This window comes from Urocampus carinirostris, chromosome 19, assembly GCF_059441175.1.
Source record: "Urocampus carinirostris isolate Australia breed hairy pipefish chromosome 19, RoL_Ucar_1.0, whole genome shotgun sequence".
Classification (NCBI taxonomy): Eukaryota; Metazoa; Chordata; class Actinopteri; order Syngnathiformes; family Syngnathidae; genus Urocampus; species Urocampus carinirostris.
This window is the reverse complement of record NC_142367.1, coordinates 9317901-9341696: the sequence shown is the minus strand read 5'-3', so window position 1 is coordinate 9341696 and position 23796 is coordinate 9317901. Positions and strand designations below refer to the sequence as shown.

The 23796-nt window shown below is 36.3% G+C and overlaps 1 protein-coding gene across 1 annotated transcript in view; it reads left to right on the top strand.

Moving 5' to 3' along the window:
- The window catches only part of itga3b (integrin, alpha 3b), a 46618-nt gene extending 24389 nt beyond the window's left edge, over window positions 1-22229 (top strand). The window contains exons 8-26 of the mRNA XM_088323033.1: window positions 1566-1654; window positions 1718-1854; window positions 3715-3801; window positions 3871-3938; window positions 4717-4862; window positions 4932-5078; window positions 7316-7413; window positions 7481-7649; window positions 7726-7800; window positions 9869-9948; window positions 10008-10085; window positions 12369-12471; window positions 12544-12720; window positions 15303-15428; window positions 15494-15607; window positions 17255-17353; window positions 18497-18622; window positions 20074-20226; window positions 21969-22229. Coding sequence (XP_088179159.1) covers window positions 1566-1654; window positions 1718-1854; window positions 3715-3801; window positions 3871-3938; window positions 4717-4862; window positions 4932-5078; window positions 7316-7413; window positions 7481-7649; window positions 7726-7800; window positions 9869-9948; window positions 10008-10085; window positions 12369-12471; window positions 12544-12720; window positions 15303-15428; window positions 15494-15607; window positions 17255-17353; window positions 18497-18622; window positions 20074-20184 — 2030 coding nt within the window. The 3' untranslated portion in view covers window positions 20185-20226; window positions 21969-22229. The remainder of the gene's footprint in view (window positions 1-1565; window positions 1655-1717; window positions 1855-3714; window positions 3802-3870; window positions 3939-4716; window positions 4863-4931; window positions 5079-7315; window positions 7414-7480; window positions 7650-7725; window positions 7801-9868; window positions 9949-10007; window positions 10086-12368; window positions 12472-12543; window positions 12721-15302; window positions 15429-15493; window positions 15608-17254; window positions 17354-18496; window positions 18623-20073; window positions 20227-21968) is intronic.
- The last annotated feature ends 1567 nt before the right edge of the window (window positions 22230-23796 follow it).

Sequence of the window (23796 nt, the reverse complement as noted above, 5' to 3'; positions counted from 1 at the left end):
GGGCCAGGGACGTGTGTAGAATTGCACCCCAAGGGTGTGACTTGGGGACGCCAGAGCCTTTCCCGATGAGAACAGGTTTCTAGATTAGCGGGAGGGTTAAGGAACCTATTTCGAAATTGTTTTTGAAGCATATGGGGTCGGACAATTAAAGCGAAGTAAGCTTGTACGTATGAAGCTTGTACGTATGAATGGCCGAAACACTACACTTTCTGTGATCATGGAGCATCATTCCATCACGATTAATACATAGCCATGAACATTTTAATCACAATCACAAACGTATCAGACTGTTGTAACCCTCCTGTGGTCTCTGTGATGAGACCTGTGTACGGCCGGAACTGTCCATCAGGGGCGCAGTCATTCCAGGCATCCAAAAGGCCAGAGTTCTTTGGCTATGATGGACGTCAACGGAGCGAAATGCAAATGTTCACTTTGCTCTTCTTGAAGTCTGTTTTGAAGCCTGGGTTGTTAATCCATAAAATGAGTTTGAGTTCATTCTGTCTGCGGTTGTGAACAAAAAAAGCACAACTAAATCGGTGAATGGAAAAATAAAAAGGGGAAAATGTGGTCCTGATGAAACAAAGGCGTACGTAGTCTGATGATCCAATAGGGAATTAAAACAAAAGTCATTGAAAAGAAAAAAAGGATGTATCTTTCAGGTACGCAGCAAAAACACAAAAAGGGAAGGAAAGAAAAATGGAGTCGCGGATGCTGTGTTGGGCTAGTATGCCCTACACTTTATAATTTGTATTCAATGTAAAAATTATTGAAACCTTTGTTTCATTATGTAGTGTAATCGCTTTGTACTTGTGACTGGCTGGAAACCCCCGTTCAGTGTGCCCCCTGCCCACTGCCCAAATTCAGCTGGGATGGGCTCCAGTCCCCACCCCCTGCCCTAGTGAGAATAAGCGGTGCAGAAAATGGATAGATAAAATTCCTTCTGAATTTATTTTTATGAAAATGTTGTAAATAATATGAAAAATATGAAGATTTTTGATTATTTTAAATGTAAAAATGTAAAAATAATGACATTTTTATTTTTTAAGTTTTAAACTAAATTTTATGTTAAAAAGATAAATAAAGAAGATAATAACATGTGAAAATATACATTTACGTGTGAAGTAGATAAATATGGACTATTATTTTAAATGTAAAAATAACATGTCATTGAAAATAAATACTCTTTTCAATTGGTTGTGCTATTTCATACTAAATAATTATTTTGTTGTATTAAATAAAGTTCATAATATTCTGAAGTAAATAAATATGGTTGATCATTTCGAATCAAATTTAATGCATTGGAAATAATTTGTTTAATTGTTGTGCTATTTTATACTAAATTAACCATTCCTTTATCTTTAAGAAAATAATATTTTGTAAAGTACACACTCATGTCCTTTTGCACGTTTTTACCTTTTCACAATGTTTTACTTGCACTGAAAAGAGAAGCCCTCCAATTTCGTTATATTTGTATAATGACATTAGAGGCCTTTCATTACTTCATTATTTTGGTTGCCACCTACTGGCCTTTCACTATCATTACAAGTGTCCTTTTTTTTTTGCAGACTTTGCCGTGGGAGCTCCGTTCCGCGGCACAGGAAAACTTTACATTTGGATGGGGAGCAAAAAGGGCGTGGCCGAGGAGCCCAGCCAGGTAATGCTATAAAATCAATGGCAGGTAACCAAAGTCACCGTTTGACCTTCCCCCATTCTGAAGGTCATCGAGGGCAAGGCGCTCGATGGCGCCGGATTCCAAACCTTCGGCTACTCCATCAATGGCGGCGTGGACGTGGACGAAAACGGATACCCTGACATTTTGGTGGGCTCCCTCGACGACCGCGTGGCACTGCTCAGGTAAGTTATGCCACTCTCTACCACACATCCTTTCTACCAGACATTTTTAAAGTGGCAGTGTGTCTTATTTAGAGCCTCTAGTGGTAAGAAAAAATATTGATTTGAATCATAAGCAAAACTATATGAACTATCATATGAGCATGCAGTAGGTGAAGAAATTTGCTTCACACTACATGAGGCTCACCTAGAGTGAGGGGACATGTTTGTCCACCATCAGGTTGCTCAGGGTACCCCTTTTTAACTTATTTTCCTTTCCCCCCGTTTCTTTAATTTTCTTGCGTTTTTTTCTTTTCCCCTTTTTTCTTTACTTTTTTTCCTGCTTGTATTTTTTATATGTTGGGGGGATTACCTCATGTGCGGTCCCTTCTCAAGGTTTCTTCATTACCCTTATGTTGAGGTTTTTGTGTTTTTCCTTGCCCTCGTGTGGGTTTTAGATCAGGGGATGGTGTAATAGTCTGTTGTCTGTGCAGCCCTTTGAGACTTCTTGTGATTAAGGGCTAAACAAATAAACATGACTTTACTTGACTTGTTGTTTACCCCCCTTTTTCTTCTTTTTATTTTCTTTTCCTTATGTTTTCATTCTTTTCCTATTTTCTTTCTTTGTTCATATCTTCTTTTTACATTTTTCTTTGTATTTCTTTTCTTTTTTTTCTTTCCTTCTTTTTTCTCCAAAAAAGGTGCATTTTGGTCACCTTGAGTGTCCGTAGTTTGTATTCTTCCTATTGCTTTGTAGCGTTTTGGGTTGCCATAGACAATTTAGTGACATCTAGTGGTCAAATATTACACATTGTCCCTTTAAAAGACTCCTAAAAAAACGTCTTCAGTATTAAACAAATATTTTTTTGTTTCGAGTGACTAAAAACAAAACAAAAAAAACAAAAAACTGAAAATAACAACCCTTAAAGATAAAAACAAAAAAGGGGGTAAAAGATCTTTTAAAATACGGGTTGGCCAGTTTTTTAAAAAGCCATATTTAAAAAAAATATTAATCCCAAAACATGTGGTTTCTTTTGTTCAAAAATTAGCGTAATTCATTTGAGGGGGAAAAGGGAAGTTTTGTTCAGACAACTAGAATAAGTAGGTAATTTAGTACTAAAACTGTTTATTTATTTATTTAATAACTAAAACCAACAACAACAACTCAAGTCTAAAAAATAAAAATATAATAAATAATAAAAAAGGAAACAAGAAAACCTCATCCCTAACAAAAACAAGAAAAACATATAACTTTTGTTTCAAAGAACTGAAAGAACCACAACATAAACAAACCCTAATAAAACAGAACAAACCCTAAAACTACAAAACATAAAAAAGGTATAAAAAGATTGTTTTTGTTTCAAATAACCGAAGAAAACAAAACCAAAACCCAACCTTTAAAAAAGAAAAAAAGAGAAAAAAAAACGTTTAAAAAGAAAGTTTTTGTTTCGAATAACTGAAAGAAACAATGGAACCCAATCTTAAAAAACAAAACAAAAATAAATATGTATATAAAGAACAACAAAAACACAACCCTGAAAAATACAAGAAAAAAAGTTAGGAAAATATTGTTTTTGTTTTGAATAAGTGAAAACAAACCCTAAAAAACCCAAATCTTTAACATTAAAAAATACTTTTTTTCGAATGACTGAAAATACAACAAACCCCAATCCTAATAAAACAAAGGAAAAAAAAGAAAAACAAAAACAAAAAAACCTTAACCCTAAAAAAAGCTAAAAGAAAAAAGAAAAAAAAGAAAGTGAAGACAGATTGTTTAGAATAACTGGAACCACTCAGCAAATTCCAACCTTTAAAAAAAACGGTAGGAGTTAAGCCCTACTCCACCACAAGGGGGCGTCCTGACACGTCTTTTCCTCCTGACAGAACGCGCCCAGTGGTCCACCTCACCAAGGACTTCAACGTGGAGCCCAAAATCGTGGATCCGAACCTTTGCCAACAGAACCCGCAATGGTTAGTTGGTGTTCAAACTGAGGGGGCGGGTTTCTTTCAATGCTTTTTCCCAATTATTTTCTTTCCCAGCATGGTGGCCACCATCTGCACGTCCTTCACCCTCAGTAACGGCGACAAGAACTTCAAGAAGAATCTATGTAAGTCTTTCAATTCTTACAACCATAAGAGGATCAGTTCATGGTTATTATACATTTAAATCAGTGTTAAACTATCATTGAATGCTTGCTATAAATAAGGGCTTTGTATTCTTGGATGGTGCTCGTTATTCCAGGTTTGTTCAATTTTGATCGTTGAACGTTTGCAATAAATAATGTTTAGCATTTCCGGACAATACCTGTAATGCCAGGTCTGTTCTATTTTTAACATTGAACACTTACAATGACGAAGTGTACTGTATTCCTGGGTGGTATTTGCAACGCCAGGGTTGTACTATTGTGATCATTAAACGCTTGCATACCTGGACTGTGCTTTTACAGTAAAGATAATTCACTTTTGATCATCGAATGCTTGCAATGAAGAAGTACTCTACTTTGCATAACCCGGTTTGTACTTGTTTTGCCAAGGTCATTCTATTTTGATCATTGAAGGCTTGAAAATTGTGCTTTGCATTCCTGGACAGAGCCTGTAATGCCAGGGTTCTTCTATTTTTCCAATTAAATGCTGACAATAAAGAAACACTTTGCATTCCTGGAGGATACCCGTCACGCCAAGGTTTTTCTGTTTTGATCATTGAACACTTGCAATGAAGAAGTGCTTTGCATTGTCAGACAGTACTTGGCAGGGTTGTTCTATTTGCGGTCACCGTTTGCGTCACTGTGTCATCCTCCACCCATGTTCCTTGGTCCATTTTAATGTCTGTTAAATCATAACTGTAACAAAATTCGAACACACGTTAACATTGCTCCGTGCCGGCAGCCCTAAAGTACACATTGGAGGCGGATATTGACAGGAGGCGGAGCCCCAGAGTCCGTTTCCAAGACAACGGCGACAGCACCATCACCGGCCAGCTGAGCCTGCCCGCCTCCAAATCCGAATGTCGGCGCCTCAACTTGGACGTGGTGGTGAGTTCTGCTTCTACGAGTGATGTCATACATAGAAAAAAACTTCATAAAAATAAATCTCGCTCGAAGGCGCCAGTCAAGGACAAACTGGAGCCGGTGGTCTTTTCTCTCAACATGTCTTTAGAGGAACAAAAGCCCAAATCCAGACGATCCGTCCAGAACTTGGACTCGTTTCCCATCCTCAGTCAAGAGCAGAAACTCACGCAAAGGAGTGAGGTGAGGTTTCATTAAAATAGTACCGTATTTTCCGCACTATAAGGCGCACCGGGTTATAGGGCGCACCCCGAAAAAATAGTTTTTGGTCCTATACTTGACATACATAAGACGCATCGGATTATAAGGCGCTACAATGGGAACGTCGACAAAACAGTCAGATGATTCAGTCAAACTGATTACCCCCTTAACATTCCCAAAGCTTGCAAAGACGCAAATACGTGTCGAGAACACGTGCGGATGCGGTGTCCGTACGATGTCACTAAAATGCATCGTTCCATCATTCGGAAAGTTAAAGTCTTGGGGTTCAAAAAATGCCAACCATTCCTTAGTTTCTATTTTCGCTTGCAACTTTACTGTGCATATGACAATAAAAACTTGGAATTGAGTTTAATTTAAAAATAGACACTCCATTCCATCCATTATCTGCACCGCTTATCACAGAAACATCGAGTTCAGTCTGAAACAAGATACAGGGAAAATATATAGCTGAAGTAGCTCACCGAAGTCGTTGTGTTCAATAATAATGTGCAGCCATGGTCCTCTTATATCCGTGAGTTTAGTAAATCCAGGAGAATAAAATATTTACTAATACAGAATAGTAAAAAAATGCTTTCTGTATGCCGTCAACCATGTGCATTCATCTTTTTCGGCCAATTGCAGGCTTTGTTTTGCCGCTTCAGCCAATGCCAGCCTGTAAATGATAAAAAGGATCCGCCCCTTGACCTCCGAATAACTTTAGCCAATAGTGATCGATTCAACTGATGATTGACACATCTTTTTCGGCCAATTGCAGGCTTTGTTTTACAGCTTAAGCCTATGCCAGCCTGTAAATGATAAAACGGATCCGCCCCTTGACCTCCGAATAACTTCAGCCAATAGTGATCGATTCAAATGATGATTGACACATTGGTTAGCCAATGAAACGCTGGTAAATAAATCCCAGCATACACCGCGGACTACTTGGCATTCGGGGGAAAATCTAGTCGGCAGCTCCAAGTTAGTTGGAAGACTTTGCGATTTAATATTGATCCATAAATAAGGCGCACTGTATTATAAGGCGCATGGTCAGCTTTTAGGTGCGCCTTATGGTGCGGAAAATATGGTAATTTAAAAAATTCCACCTGGGGTCCACTTAAGGGTCATTTTACCCAATATTTTAGGTTGTTTTGGCAAAACAAAATATCCAGAAAGTTTTGTTCAATTTAGTACGAAAAAAACAGCCCAAAATGATTATTTTGTTTTGCATTGTTTGGAAAAACTTAGATCAACTGATTCAAGAGAAATAAGTCTTCAAAATAGAAGTTTGTTTCAGACAGTTCCTAAAAAATAGCTTGTCTAGTAAATGGTAAATGGTCTGCATTTATATATACGCTTTTCAAGTCAATGAAGACGTCTCAAAGCGCTTTACAATGTGCTTCACACTTACCCATTCACGCACACACACACAAACACCAATAGCGGCCATGCAGCCATGCAAGGCGCCGACCTGCTTATTGGGGGCATTAGGGATTCAGTGTCTTGCCCAAGGGCACTTTGACATATAACACGGTAGTACTAAAAACTTCCAACAAAATATTATTTTTGTTTTAAAGAACTAAAATAACACCTTTTTAACCCATTTTAGTTTAGATTTATTTCTCTCATAAATATTGTATTATTAGTTTTAACCACAATAATACTAAAATGTTTATTTTACCCATATAACAAAAAAAGGAAAACTGGCCTTAAAAAAGAACCGGAAGAAAATGGAAAAAAGGTAAAAAGCAAAAACAAAACAAAAAAACAATAATAAAAACAAAAACTCCCTAAAAATTACAGATCAAAAATAAACATTTTATTTTTTCTAAGTATTTTTACCCTGTTGTTTTTTATTTATTCACAATAATTAAAAACAGATAAATAATAATAATAATCAAAACCTGACTCAAACAAAATCAAAAATGTTTTTTTAAAAGGTAAAAAAAAAAAAAACATAAATACAGCATTTTGTACCATAATTAAATGGACAGTGTGTATTTTTGACCAATAGATGTCTTGCAACCAAAAACAAGTGTTACAAACCACAAGAAAGCGACCAAGCTATATTTCTCTTAATTTTTTTGCCCAGGCCTTTGTAAAGAGACAAAAGAGAGATAAGAAGAGATAAAATAAGGAACAAGAGAAGGGAGAAGAATGTTTTCAAAGTGTGCACCGCACGTTTGTGTTCCTAGTAAAGTGTCCGTCTTCTCCTTTCCCAGATTAATTTCCAGAAGGAATGCGGCTCGGACAACAAGTGCACCAGCAACCTGCAGCTGAAGGCGCATTTTGCAGACAACAAAGAAAATCCCTTCCCCAGGTGAAAACAAACACAATCAAACCCAAAATACACAATAAAAGTGATGTTTTTGTTTTTTTGTCAACAGCAAAGGCGAATCCCAAATCCTGCAGTTCAACAGCGGCATGAAAATCATTCGCCTGATGGTGGAAGTCAGCAATTTTCCCAGCAGGAACAAAGTGGCCGAAGACGCTCACCAGGCCCAAATCAACGTCACCATACCTGACGCACTCAAATATTCCGGCGTGCGATCCCAGGTGCGGCCGCCAGGGGGCAGCGCTGAGCCACGTTACACTTTAAGCCAATAGAATAAAAAATGTTTTTGTTTTATAGGATCACGACGTGGAATGCCGCTTCGAGGGCACCGTCCTCTGCGATTTGGGGAATCCGCTCAAAGGAAGGGAAAAGGTGTGATATTTTTTGAAATAGGTGGATTATTTTCTCTTCTGAATTTGGGGGGATTTTCAAAGATTAAGTCATTTAATTTGAGGAAAGAATTCTCAGAATTAAGAATGTTTTGTTCAATGGTGGGGTGCGTCGTTTGAGGTGACCTCGAAAAGTGATGTTAGATATTTTCTCTATTTAAGTATATGTTAACAATGCCCGAGTGAGTTCAAAGAGCCCTTATGCTTCATTTTACATCGGGCCCATCCGCTTTTATCTTACTTTTATCAGGCGTGTTCGTGTCGGAACAAACCCCCAAAAAGATAAAAATGTATTCAAGCACGTCTAAGAAATGCACACTAATCATACGTCAGTCTGCCGCCTTTTCTTGGTTGCAGTATTGCAGGCCTAAGTTTTCAAATGCCGGACCCCACCTTTAAAAAAAAAAACAACATATTTTAAAAATATAAATTAGGAAGATTTTGCTTAAAATACATCGATTTAAAAAACTGAAAAAGGTACAAATTAAATAATAAAGTTTTATCAAAAAAGATTTAAAAACCTCATTAAATGGTCTGTTTAAACTAAAGTGGGAATATTTTGTTCAAGAGAATGAAAAAAGGATAGAAGAAAAAGAAAATTAGGTAATGAGTTGGTTTGTAAAAACTCTGAGGGGAAAAATCCCCCAAATTGTTTTGCTTAGAAAACAAAAAAAAGAGTAAAAAAAAATCCCCAAAATAGGTAAGTTAAGCACGGGAAAAAAGGAAATATGGTCAACGAGATACTGTAAAACGGGACGATTTCTTTTAAAAAAACCACAAAACTTTAAAAAAAAAGTGCCCAAATTAGGGAAATGAATACTGATGAAAATAGAAAACAGGAGTTTCATTAAAATGTTCTTTTTATATTTTTATTTAAATTTTGGGGGAGAAAAAAAGCAAAAAGTTTATTTTTTCATGATTACTCATTGCACTCAGCTATGCCCGTTCGTTTGGCGCCAGCTGCTGCTAGTTGCCTGATTGTTTCCCCTGATTGTTTTGTTGCCTACTCCAGTCACTCCTTGTCAGTCCGTCAGCGAACCTTTGCATACGCAAGGCAAGCACTTTGTCGCTGGCTCCTGTTGGTCCCGTTTTTATCCGTATACCACTCGTCTGTTCCCGATTCCCCGTTTGTCTTTGGCTATCGACCCGTTTTGTCCTTTTGACCTGACCACGCTCTGATCGCCCGCTCCGGCTAACGACCCGTTTTTGACCACCAACCACGCTCTAATCTCCCGCTCCGGCTAACGACCCGTTTTTGACCACCAACCACGCTCTAATCTCCCGCTCCAGCTAACAACCGTTTTTTGACCACCGACCACGCTCTGATACCCCGCCCCAGCTATCGACCCGTTTTGCCCATTTGACCACGCTCTGATCTCCCGCCCCGGGAAATTCACTTCTGGATTTTCAATCCCGTGAGCGGCTTGCTTCCCTCGTCCAGTGAGCACCGGATCGCTGGCGTTTGTTTCCTCAATATCCCAATAAACCTTTGAGTGAAACGTTATGCGTTTGGGTCTACCATTTGTTTTGGCTCTGATACATTTTCAAAAAAGGAACGTTTTGCGAGGAAATTTAAAAAAAATAAAAATTTGGATCACTTTGTTTATAAAAACCACATTTGACGGATATTTATTTAAGATTAGGTCAATAAAACAATGAATTGTGGTTTTGTTTAAAACAAAAATCTCATTTTGGGGGGGTAAGGGTGGGCGGGGACAATTGCTGGACGATGAGTCAATAAAACTGAGAGAAAACATTTCCTGAAATAAAATATTCTTAAAAACTAATGGAAAAAAAGCTTTGTTTAAAAAAAATCCCAGTTTTCCTTTTGACAAAAAAATAAGAATAAAAACCTGAAATCAATTGGTTCCTATTCAAAGATGAGGTCAAATGAAATGCCACAAATAGGAAAGTAAACAGTTTTTCAATGTTTGACACAAATCACCTGAAAGGCAGGAAACAGGTGAAAATATTTTCTGCAAATCCATACTCATAAATATATATACATATAATTTTTATGTTTAAATCGAATTGAATTCTTTTGTGGGCAGGTGTCTCTGGCTTTGAGGTTGGAGACGTCCGGTATCGATTTGTACACGCAGGACATCCAGACTCGGCTCCTTTTGTCCACGTAAGAGCCAAAAAGAAGATTTTCCTAAAAATCAAATTCATTCTTATTTGTTTTCACAGTTTGAGTGAGCAAAACGACCTAAAGCCCGTTTTTGTCAATCTGCTTATCCAAAACACCATCCTCCCCACTTTTTCCATGTAAGTTGCTTTAAACAATATTTATCCAAAGAATTCGTCAAAAAAAAACGTATTTAATGGCTATTTATGTCCGCTGGATGACGCAGTCGATGAGTACTTCAAGGACAATGGTACATTTGGCTGTTTTACGCAGAATTATTATTTTCTTATTATTTATCCAATATTTTTTTTGCAAAAATGTTTGTAAAAAAAACACATTTTTGAATCGGGTGAAGAATTGTTGCCAAACTTTCTCCACTAGAGGGTGCAGTTGTTGAGTCTTTCAAGGACTATCGGAATTTTGACTGTGGGAAGCAGTTTTTTTTTAATATATATATATTTTTAAATGATTGCCATAAAAATGATAATAATTTTCACTAAAATGAACTGAATTTCGTCCACTTGAGGGCGCAGATTATGACTACTTCAAGGAGACTGGGAAATTTGATGCACAAATCTGTCTCTTAAATTTTATTTTCAAAAAATGCCAGACTATTCGAATATAAAATAAAAGAAACAATTAGAAATATTTTACAATGTGCTTTAGAATAGTTTTTGATTACATTTTTATTTTTATAGTAATTGGTATCATGTCACTATCCTTTTTCAGAGATCTGTAATTGAAATACTCGAGATTTAGTCATTGATACTAGGTACTGATACCACTGTGTATAAAATTATGATATTTTATTCTGATCGATACAGGTACCCAACTCTCAGTCACTGATACAAGATACTAATGCTTGGCCATACGATTATGTTTTTCCCTGTTTTTGTAGACTGACACTCAACTCTTAAATTGTTATGGATACTAGATACTAAAACCAGTGCATACAATTACATACATATTTTTCAGATCGATACCGATAATCAACTCTTAGTCATTGATACCAAATACCAACACCACCTTATGGATATTTTTTAGACCGAAACTCGACTCTTAAATAGTCATGATACCAGATAATTATACCACTTGTACATAATACATAAAGGGATATTATGTTTCTTTATTTTTCAGACCGATACTCAATTCATTGATACCAAAAACTGATTCCACTTGTTGAAATAAATATGTTAAAATGATCTGACTGATACTGATACTCAAAAATTAAGCAGTCACTTCACCAGATACTGATACCACTTGTGCAAATATATATACATGTATATGTATGATACTTAACTCTTAAAAAATCCCTTGATACTAAACACTGATACTTCTTGTGTATAAGATCAATTAAAAAAATTAGACTAAAATCGATTCTTAATTTTTAGTAATTGATACCAAACAGTGATACCACTTGTGCACAATTGTTTTGTCCAGACTAATGCCAGTACTCAACTATTTGGGATTAATACTGGATATTGATACCACTTTTAAAAAATAATTCAGACCGATACTTTACTTTAAAGTAGTCCTCGATACTAGTAGATGCTGATACCACTCACGTATTAAATAATAAAATCATTAGACTAATACCTGGACTCAACCTTAGTAATTTTTCATAAATGATACCACTTGTGGATGAATTCATGCTTACATATTTTTCTTTTGCCTGTTTTTCAGACTGATACTTAACTTTGAAGTAGTCCTTGATACTAAATCCTGATATCACTTTTATATGAAATCATTAAAATAAATCAGACCTATACCGATACTCAATTCTTTGATAGCCTTTATACTTGATACTGATAAAACGTGTGTATAAAATCATTTGGAATAATCAGACCGATACAGGTATTCAATTCTTAGGAATTGATACCAAACAGTGATACCGCTTGTTCATAAAATCATTATTTTTTTAGACCGATCCAAGTACAGTGTTACCTCTACCTACAAAATCCATTTACTTCTGGGAGTAGCTTTGTAACCTGAAACATTTGTAAGGAGAAACACATTTTGAATGTAAATGCGCTAATCTGTTCCAAGCCTCGCAAACGGATATATATTTTTTGAATAAATCATAAAAAAGCATCAAACATGAAACAAATACACGTTACGAAAACATTACCACACAATAAACATAAAACGAGAAGTACATAATATAAAAGACTAAAGCAAATAATACAAATATTAATTTATCGTTTACCGTTGGGGACACAAAGAGCATGCTGGGATTTAAGTATATGCATCGGGTTGCCAGGTACTCGTACTGATACACCTTTGTTACTAGAGGCAATATTTTCCGTTCAGATACTTTGTAACCTGAAACTTTTGTATGTCGAGAGATAAGTAGTGGTATCACTGTACTCAACTGTTAGTCATTGATACCAGGTACTGATACCACTTTTTGTCTGATACCTCAGTGCCAACGGCCTGATCCAGACCAAATTTGGCGGAGCGGTGAAGGGTGAGTCGGCCATGTCGAACAGCAGTGACGTGGGAAGCCCCCTGGAGTTTACTTTTGATGTGAGTCCCCCCTCCCAATATTATTTATCCCAAAAAGTCATTTTACAGTCACGTGACTCCGCCTCTTCATAGGTCAACATGAGGGGGCCGGCCTTGGGGGATTTAGGTACGCTGGCGGTGGAATTTGATTGGCCCATCGAGGCGTCCAACGGGAAGTGGCTGCTCTACCTGACGCAAATACTCGTCCGGACGCCATCCGAGACGGAATGTCGACCGCCCGGTGATGTGGTCAATCCATTGAACCTGACTGTGAGTTTCCTTCTTTCAGCTTTTGTTCTCGACTGTTTCCTTCTCTAGCCATTCATGTCAGGCAATTGGCTACAGGCTATGGCTCTCTGATAGCCACTATTGTTAATATTAGCTGGCATTGCTTCAGCCTTCCGTGGCACTTTCCTTTCGGGGCCAAGTCCTGTCAGTCAGGCTTCTTCCAACCCCTTTTTCACTGTTTCCTCTCTAGCCACTCATGTCGGCCCCTTGGCTGCAGGCTGTGGTTCCCCGCTAACCACTCCTGTTATTGTCAGTTGCTACTGCTTCATCTTTCATTGTCACTCACTTTTAATAGCTGAGTCCCATCAAGCATCTTACACTTCTCTTGTCCCTCTTTCCTTCTCTAGCCACTCACATAGGCCACTTGGCTCTAGCTTGCCATTAGCTGCTATTGCTATTTGTATTTCTAGCTGCTCGTACTTCGTTCTTCAGTGTCACTTGCTTTCCACAGCAGTGTCCCATCATTTAGGAATCTTATGCTTCTTTTTCCAATGTTTCCTTTTTAGCTGCTCACTTTAGGCTTTTGGCTGCAGTATAAAGCTTGCAGCTAGCTGCTATTGTTCTTGTTAGCTGATCCATATTCGTGTTTCGGCGTCACTATCATTCCACAGCTGAGTTCCGTAATTCAGGCATCTTCCAGGTTTTTTCTGTTTCCTTCTCTAGCCACTTATGTTTGCCACTTGGCTGCAAGCTTTGGGCGGCTATTATTGCCCATTCTAAGCTTCTCTCTTAGCTACGATGACGTCTAGTTATATTAATACCATATACTGTCATTTTCAAATATATTTCTAATTTAATTAAAACATTTTGAATCTCATACTAGTTATTACCTGATACCAGGTCAGATTTTCTGATTTTGTTACCTTCACTTAAAGGAATACCCAAATTCTAAAACATACAAAATGTGAGAAAATAGTGCGTTTTTAGCATAATATCTACATATATGTCATTGGTATATTATATTCCGGGATGATGAAATTTGAAGATAGTCTGTCTCATCTTTAAATTCCTGAGCTTTGATGTTATGCGAAGCACACAGAACCCTAGTAAGCCAGCCATTGGTTTACATGCTAATTAATCAAAATGGTTTCGGGTGTTTCAAGCAAGGTTTTGTGTCACAAGTGGGTGCAGCATTGGTACAACAAATGGCGGGCAGCCAAATTGGGGAGAACTGGTATAAATAACACACAGAGAGCTAACCGGGACTAAACCAGCCGGGACACAGCAGTCTAGCTGGCTGCTAAAAATGGCTAACCAGGACCGATTGGCGGAAAAACGGGAGGCCGGCCGACCAAAAACATGCTGTAAGCAGCCAGGATATCCAGGAGCCAACAACAAGAAATGGTTATGGCAACAAACACGAACCCAGAAGGCGTAAAAACAATAAGTGCGACAGGCTAGCCAGCTAGCTGACAGCTAACGGGGATAACCTGGAAGCCTTCGGTAGCCCGCATGCTCACAGGGTAGCTATCTGGACAGTATAATCTGAAACACAAGACACGCTGCAAAAAACACAAAAGAAAAAGTCACAATCACATACCTGAAAGGATGCGAAGGAAAAAAAGGAACGCACGGCAGGTAAGCTTACCACAAGCAGTTTTAGATCATCAAAGCACAAAATTTGGACGAAAAAGTCAGAAGTATAGCAACACAGTAAGTGTTCAAATTACTCTAAGCCAGGGGTGTCAAACTCATTTTAACTCGGGGGCCACACGATAGAACAAACATTCTATCGGGGGCTAGACTAGTAGATTAAAGAGAAAGAAAAAGAGAGATAAAGAAATAAGAGAAAGAGGGAGGGAAAAGGAGAGAGGGCGGGACAAAGAGAGAGAGGGAGAGAGCGTGAGAAACAAAAGAGAAGTCATGAGAGAGGGGGAAAGAAAGGGGGAGGAAGAAAGAAATCCAAAGAGAAATAGAAAGACAGAAGGACAGAAAAGAGAAAAGAAAGCGCAAAGGGTAGGAAGAGAGAAAGGTAAAAGAGAGAAAAGGAAAAAAGGAAGTTAGAGCAACAGAAGTTAAAAAGACACAGAGAGAGAAAGAGACAGAGAGTGGGAGAGAAAAAAAGAGAGAAAGAGAGAGAGAGAGAGAGAGAGAGAGAGAGAGAGAGAGAGAGAGAGAGAGAGAGAGAGAGAGAGAGAGAGAGAACAAATACAAGTACAGTGTCTTTGTGAGAAGCACCTGGCTTTGGCAACATCAAGTTGACATATTTCAACCCGCAGCTTGTTTTTCTCTTGCGCTTTTCTGAGTGTTGTTTCGCGGGCTGGATTCAATCCCTTAGCGGGCCTGATCTGGCAAAAATGAGCGCTATGCCTTTGCTGATCACGACAATGTCCGTCTGTTTTTCAACCGGAACTGCCATTGTTCTGAGTCCTTGTTGTCATTTCTCAAGTCCCTCGGCGCCTGGAATATTTTAAAACATATCTGCATGATTGTGAGGAGGAACACTACAGGTTTTGGGCGTAATGGAAAAAAGAGTAACACGTTTAATTCCATAAAAAGCCGCAGATCCGAAACAGAAGTCCCGGTTGTGTTTCTTTGCCGCTGACTTAGCGTTTCCGTCACAGTTGTCGCCGAGCGGGCCGAGACGCTCCAAACGTCAGTTGGCGCCGGACGACGCCCACTCGACGGCGATCGGCCAACCACAGGCCACGATCACGCTGCAGACGGCGAGGAAAGAGTCACACTTGTTGGTGAGGACACGGAATACATCCTTTAATTTTCCTTTTTTTTTGTTGAATTCGATTTTTCTGCGCAGGAATGCTCCCAGGGCACGGCCAGATGCGTGACCTTCACGTGCCCTCTGACCAACATGAGTAGCTCGGCCAAGGTCGTGGTCCGGGCTCGCCTGTGGAACAGCACCATGCTGGAGGTGCTTTACTCGTCACCGTGACAACCAGGCACACTGAGCCATGTTTCCCTTTTAATTACATCATACTGGTTTTTGTGTGTGGTGCGATTACATTTTTGGGATATATATATATATATATATATATATATATATATATATATATATATATATATATATATATATATATATATATAAAATATTACAGCTCAGCCAAAAATTGTCTTTAACAGGGGTCGCCAACCTTAGCTTATTACCGATTTGCGCAAAGGGCTACCAGTTTAAAATAAATTTCTAAAAGAACTTATGTTATTACTATCTTATTACCATGTTGTCACTATTAGAACAAGAGTTAAAATAGGCTCAGTCCACCACATCAACATGCCAGTTATAAAGTTTCCTAGAAAATCACAATGAACCAGTGGGCACCATGTTGAAGAACCTGGCAAAAAAAATGTGTTTTTATTCTTAAGTTTGACTAAAATGGCTTTAAAGATAAATATATTTTTAAATCCCTATAAATTTGCCCGATATTAAGATAAATTCGACATCCGTTTACGATCAATAGACAGATTTTACTGTCTCATTTTACGATTATTGTTTACTATTATTGTTTTTCAATTAGTATAAAAAGGCAAACCTTTTTTTTTATTTAAAAAAAAATATTTTCTTTTAAAATAGGTCAATCATTAATTATTTTCCTCGTATTTTCAGAATAAAATGGGTTCAAAATACAAAAACAAACAAAATTATTGTCCCTTATTTTTATATTTTCTTTATTATTTTTAGTAAAACCTTTTATTAAGTCATATCCAGTAAAGCATATAATAAAATGACACTATTTGAAGATGTGTATTTTTATAGAAAAAAAACATAATATCCAAATATATTTACCAGATGGCAAATCATTTTTTTCATCTTATACATATTTTTGGTTGCATTTTACTTTCATTTGTCATGTGAAATTTTAAATCTATCTATCTATAATATTTATTAGGTGTATTTCTCTAGAAACATAATTATTTTTTCTTTTTACATTTTTAAAGATGATCTTACTAGTGAAATAAGCATATCAAAAATGTTAACATATATTATTTTTCCCCTTCTTAATTTTTTTAACTATTTTTCAAAATAAAATGAGTTGAAAATACTTAAAACAAACTCTTGCCTTTTCTCTCAATATTCTTATTTTTTTTAGCAATATCTAATAAATAATATAAGAAAATGTTATTTTAGAAACAAAAAATACATTGTTTTAAGAATATATACCATGTTAAATAATTGTTTGTTTGTTTTTCTCTAGTCTCTAACTTTCTAGATTATTATAATATATTAATAATGATAAAAACTATTTTAAGAGTAAAAATATATCCAAAATATGCTAGATTATCCGATACCAAAGGGCAGATAATTATTCCTGATTTAAGCATTTTTATATTACATACATTAAAAATATTTTATCTATTTTAGATATACATTTCATTTTATTTGTTTTAGGGAATGACGGAGAGGGGGTGCTATTCAATTTTACACTTCAAAAAGTGAAGAAAATGTTCGTAAATTTCTAAATGTTCTAAAATAAATATTATCGTAACATTTTAAAAAAAACGAATTTTGAACAAAATGAACGTGATTGTGTTTCAGTTTATTTTTTTTATTTGTTTCTAACAGGATTTTTCCAATGCATTGTGGGTAAAAGTGGTGGGCGAAGCTACCCTGAAACTCATCACGAACAACCCCGCTCTCAAAATGGAGAGCCAGACTATCACGGTACCGTGTCATATTTATATTTAGCATATCTAAGTTATTAGCCCATCACTTCCCTAAACAAGCGTGTAAAACTAGGAAAATATATACCTTGTTGTCAAGAACCGGAACCGGGGGAGAACAAGCTTTATTTTATGGGAAATGGGGCAGTCATGGACGTTTACCCAAAACGCCAGTGATTCGGCGATCGTTGGGCGGAAGACGTAAGGGAGCAGGCTGGCATTATATGACAGGAAGCCAGAGGTCGACGAAATTGATACCAATTGCATGAGCAGATATCGGATAGATAGAGTCGATACCGGACAGAACGGGACAGACAGGAATGATATCAGGCACTGGAGACTGGAGTCTGATAACAAGCATGACGAGTTACACGGAAACGATACCAGACCCTGGAGATCGAAGTTAAACAGGACAAACTAGACGGGAACGCTACCAGACACTAGAGATCGGTATTAAACAGGACAAAAATCGACGGGAACGATACCGGACTGGACACACAGGCAGGAAACCGGTCAGAGTAAAAACCCACGTCTTACAGGTGCAGAAGTTCGTTGATGGACTGACAAAGGGTGAGTGAGAGCATTGAGCCAAAATAGGAGGGAAGACAATCAGTCAACGAGCCGCAGCTGGTGCCAAACGGGCGAGGCCAATTGGGCGCCATGGGCAACTGTGACACTTGTGACTTTTTTGTTGTTGTTGTTGTTGCAGCTAAATGTTATCGCATTGCTGTATTATTACGGTGCAATTTTTTTTCTTATTACACTATTATTATAACATATAGTCACTGAGCACTACATCGTAAATATTTGCCTATTTGTTCTGACAGTCTTGTTTTTCTCTCTAAAGTCTTTGTTACAAGTTGAACCTGGAGTACCATGTCTAATGTCATTGCATACAATGTTTCACCACGCTGATATCAATGTCAATATGTCATGTTTATTTGTGACGCCCTTTATCACAGGGAGTCTCAAAGGGCTGCACAGATCACAGACTATTGCTAACTACATACGCTATGGCGTTAGAATCCATGAGCACTTCCGCCAACAATGCATAGTCACTTCTGTAAAATGCAGGACACTTGTTGCGTTCACTATAGACGATTCTTCTATTCTATTAATGTTTTTCCCAAATGTGCCATGGCAGTTTTCCGTGGACATGGAACCGGAAGCGCGAGTGGAAACTCCGTACGAACTCCCGCTTTGGATCATCATCTCGGCCATCGTCGCCGGCGTTCTTCTCCTCGGCCTTATTGTTCTCATCCTTTGGAAGGTCAGATGGTCGGAAACTGCATCCCAAAATGGCTTCAAACCCCCCCCCCAAAAAATTGCGATCAAATTTTGGGTGTTGTTGGAAAAAAATGTACTCCATTTTGGGGTTCACATAATGGCCCATTTTTATTTCTTTTTTCCAAACAAAAAATTTGCTTTTTTATTTATTTTAATCAAAATATACCTTTTAAATGTATTTAATAATTATAAAAAAGACAATTTTATTTGTTATTTTAAACAAAAATGACGCAATTTGTATTCATATTTTGAACAAAAATGACATTTTATTAAAACTTTCTAAATATTATTGGAACAAAATAACTATTTATTGCTATTTAAAAAATACCTTATTTTATAGTTTTCAAACTAAAAGGACGTTTTTCCATTTTCTTTTTTAAGACAAAAAAGACCTTACTAAAACAATAATAATCAAAAAATACCTTCTTTTCTAAACGAAAATGTTTTTATTTTTTGAAAAAAAAACTCAATATATTTTTTAAGTCAAGTCATGTTTATTTGTTTAACCCTTTATCACAAGGAGTCTCAAAGGGCTGCACAGAGCACAGATTATAGCAGACTCTTATGACACCATCCCCTGATCTAAAACCTACATGAGGGCAAGGAAAAACTCAAAACCTCAACATGAGATAACTAAATAAATTACTTTGTTGCTAAAAAAGTGCTTATGACAGAATTATGATGTATTGTTTATTATACACATTTTTACAGCATTGGAAATGTAGTTTGTCTCATATCGTGTCATATTAAAGGATAAATATATTTCTTACAGAAAATTACTTTTGAATGTTAATCAAACAAAAATAGCATATAAAAACCAAAAATATTAGATTTTTTGATTGTTTTCAAAACAAAACGTAACATATTTTTGATTATGAATGAATCTCCATTGTATTTGTTGTTTTAAACAAAATATACTTTTTTAATACAAAAATAGCTTTTTATTTGATTTTTCTAAACAAAAATGGCCTTATTTTGATTTATTTTTGCGCAAAGATAAACATTTTTCTTATTTTATGTTTCAAACAAAATTACCTTCTTTTTTGAAATGTCTTAAAGCAAAATGACTGTTTTATTTATTTTTATTTGATTTTTTTAAAGAAAAGTGCATTATTTTATATTTATTTTTATATTTATTTTAAAACAAAAATGTCATTTTTAACTTTTTCATACAAATATTTCTTTAAAAATATTTCTCTTATACGTTTTAGACCAAAGTTACCAAAAAACACTTTAAAAAATTGTCTTCCTCTTTTTTTTTTAAATTGTTTTAATTTAAAACAAAATTGACCCTTTTTGACAGATGTTTAGAACCAAAACAAAACAATCTGGAAAAAAAAAGGTTTGACCCAAAATGGGTCAATATTTTTCCACCGTAGTGGAAAAGGAATTGTTATTTTGACTTGGCGCCCCCGCCTGGCCGTGCGGGCGCAGTGCGGCTTCTTCCAGAGGGCGAGCCGACGGGAGATGTACGAGGCCAAAGCGCAGAAGGCGGAAATGAAGATTCAGCCCTCGGAGACCGAAAGGCTGACCGAGGACTACTGAGGCGGGCGGGGCCGCACCTGCAGGCGGAGGCGGGGCCCTCGGGTAACCCCGCCCCTCGATGGAGCTCACCTGCTTCATGCTCTAACATTTTCTCGCTACCTTTTCAGACTGGAGCTTAAGCCACTTATTCGGTGTCAATGCTGAGAGTATTGGTCACATTTAAAATTAAAATAGTACAGTTTATTGCAGTGGTTGCCAAACTACACCCTGTGGGCCATATCAGGCCCGCCAACGCATTTAATACGGCCCGCGAGAACAATGCCATAAGAAGCATAAAAACAAAAATCACCTGCAATTTCAAATACGTCCACTAGATGTCGCTAAAGCCCCGCACCATTCTAAACCACCCACTGTAGCTGTATATGCTCACTACCACATATGAAATAAAGAATATTTGTGGAAACGCCCATCCCAACTTTATTTCAAAATAAAATTATTTGTTTAAGGTGTCTAACTCATTTTCACTGAGGGCCAGATCAATGTAATGGCTGTCCTCAAAGGTCCTGATGTAACACAAATCTATCGAAATGTTTTATTTCATTTGGAATTTTCCCCTTTTTTACCATTTTTTAAAAAACTATATATTTTTTTCTTTTATTATATTTTTCCCTCTCTTTGCTTTTTATTCTTGGCTGGCCTGGAGAGGGATGGACGCCCCTCAACAGGAAATGAAGCCGCTACGACCCATGTGGGATCCAACCAACCATAGATATACATACGTATATGTGTGTGTATATATATATATATATATATAAATATATATATATATATATATATATATATATATATATATATATATATATATATATATACATATATATATAATTTGTTTTGAAACATACTGAATTTAAACAAAGACATATAACAGTTATTTAAAGCATTAACATTTGATCAAATTCTCATATGGATAAATGTCATATACCGGAACTGGATCAGGACCCAAATGCGTGACGTTTCTCACACAAGACATTTATTTTACGGGAAATGGGGAGTTCTGCACGTTAGGCAGCAGTTTGGCGTGGAATGATAGGTAGCCAGAGATCGACAAGATCGATACCAATTGCCCGAGCAGATATCGAATGGATGGGGTCGATACTGGACAGGACGTGACAGACAGGATAAATACACATGCAGATATTAATAACTTTGTTACATTTCATCTCATGTTTTTTCCTTTTTTGAAAATATTTTTATTTTAATAAATAAGGAAAAAATAGAAGCAAAAATAATCAATCTAGTTATGAAACACAGTTGTATATAATGCCCCTTTTATGTACTAATATTAAAATAAATCTTTTTTTTTGCATTACATTTGACAACTCTCTTGATAAATAACATTTTTCTGGATACAGAAAAAAATCTCAATTGAAAATAATAGTATTGAAAACCCCAGTCACAAATGTTCATGAAAAGTATATTTTGATGGAGGAGGAGGCCACAAAAAGGGACACTGGGGACAAAATCTCCTGCAACTGAAAAATACAATTTGTAAATCATCGTTCAGTTTAGAGTATTGCTCGATTTTGGCCCTTCAAAGGTGTACGAACCCCGGGGCCAGAGAATCCCAATATTCAGGACTCTCTATGATGCATTGAATTGTCCTCAATTCTCAGCATTGACATGGATTTCTAAGGGAAGGTTTTGGTATCCCTCGTTTATGCTTTCTTGGCACGTCTTCCTCAAACCCCCCTGTGCCCCACTCGCTTTCTATCCAGAAGCTAAATCTTTGAAATGTCCTTCTCAAGCCTCCATTAATCCACTTTTTTCTTCCTGCGGGCCCCCAGCTCGGATTCTTCAGGCCATCCCGGCACTACCGGAGAATGCCCAAGCACCGCGGGGTCAAAGTGCGCAAGGAGCAATCCTATGGGAGCAACCAAGAGTCTCCCGCCAGGTTTTGGGTCACAAACTGGACCGAGACCACAACGTTCTACAACTGACGCAAGAACACTGGACCCAGTTGGGACCGATTGTGGATACCACTTTTTTCTTTTTCAATTTTTATGTGCAATATTTTCAGATGCTGTTGTCTCATGGATTGACATTTTTTTTTTTTTAATAAGAATGATTTTTTTTTTGTTAATCCATTGCAATTGGATTCATGACGTTTGTTCCCGTCAATGGCAGTTAACTACAGTGATGCCTTGAGATACGAGTGCCTCGAATAGGAAAATCTGTTTTGAGAAGTGGCGTTTAGCTTTAAAGGTGTCACCAAATGAGGAAGGTTGCTAACTAGCATGTAATGCTAACTAGCATCTAATGCAGAGGGCAGCCACCTTTTTGTCACTGATTAGTGTAAAGGGCTATCCATTTTCATAAGAATTTCTGAAATAACTTATGTTATTACTATGTTATTACCAGGTTGTAATTATTAGAAGTTAAGTCAGCCACTAAAACATCATGTAAGTTAAAGATCAAATTGAACAGAAAATTGCAATGACCCATCCCTGGTGAGCTATATTCAGAACCTGTTCGGTGTTATTTGAGGACTACCTGGTGCCCACGGTGCATTCAAGGTACTTTCACAAAGTGCAAAACTTGTGTTTGATTATTTCATGGTGTTTAGGGGAATTTCACAATCATGTTTATTTTGAAAAATATAACATTTATTTTACTATAATAATGTATAAATATCAATTTAAAAAACAAACAAAAAATGTATAAATTTTTAAAAATTGAAAAAATAAACGGTGCAGAATGCTTGAAAAAAAAAGAAAAATGAAATCGTATAAAAAAAGACAAAATATACAAAAAGAGGCAAATATATTTTAAAAATGAGTAAAAAAATGTTTAAAAATACTTAAAATGAGCACAATACTTATTATTATACCTTTATGTTACTATATTTTCAATTATTTTTTCTCGTAAAATAAAGAAAAATAAACTTGAGAATGAAAATTTAGCTCATTTTGAGTTAATATTATTGAGAAAATATACCTTTTTGAATTATTCTACTATATTTGTCCTTATTTTCTATAGTAAAATAAGTAAAATGAAGTAAATTGTGCGCATTTTGAGTATTATTTTTGTTATGAGAAAATATTACTATTTCCGTATTTTATTTTTATTAATTATTTTATTTCCAGTAAAAATGTAACCTAAAATGACAAATACGTATCATATAAAGTATTATTTTCTTAATCGACTTAGAAAATTGTAATTAAAAATTATTTTGGACCAAAATTAAAAAATTACCTCAATGGGCAAAATTGTTTAAAGTTTATTTACTAGAGAAAAAAAAAAATTAAAGATATAGCAAAATAAGATAAAACTTAAAAGAAATTGACGGTACTATTTTATTCATCTTAATGAAAAGGAATTCTTAAAATTTAATATAGAAACATCTTAGATATTTCTCCTAATTTTAAAAGAGAAAAAATAAGAAAAATCACTCTTAAAATAAGCAAGTATCATTTCCAAAATGTGTTATAAATTTAGCAACGTTTCAAAATAAAATAAATAGTTCATTTCCATGCTGATTTGATTTACAAGCATGTTCATATGATCAATTCAACTTGTATCTTGGTCACATTTTTGTCAATTTTGTATTTGTGACGGCTCATATCAGTTTGTATGTTGATGTTTTTGTTTTTTGATCTTGCTCCCAACCCCCCG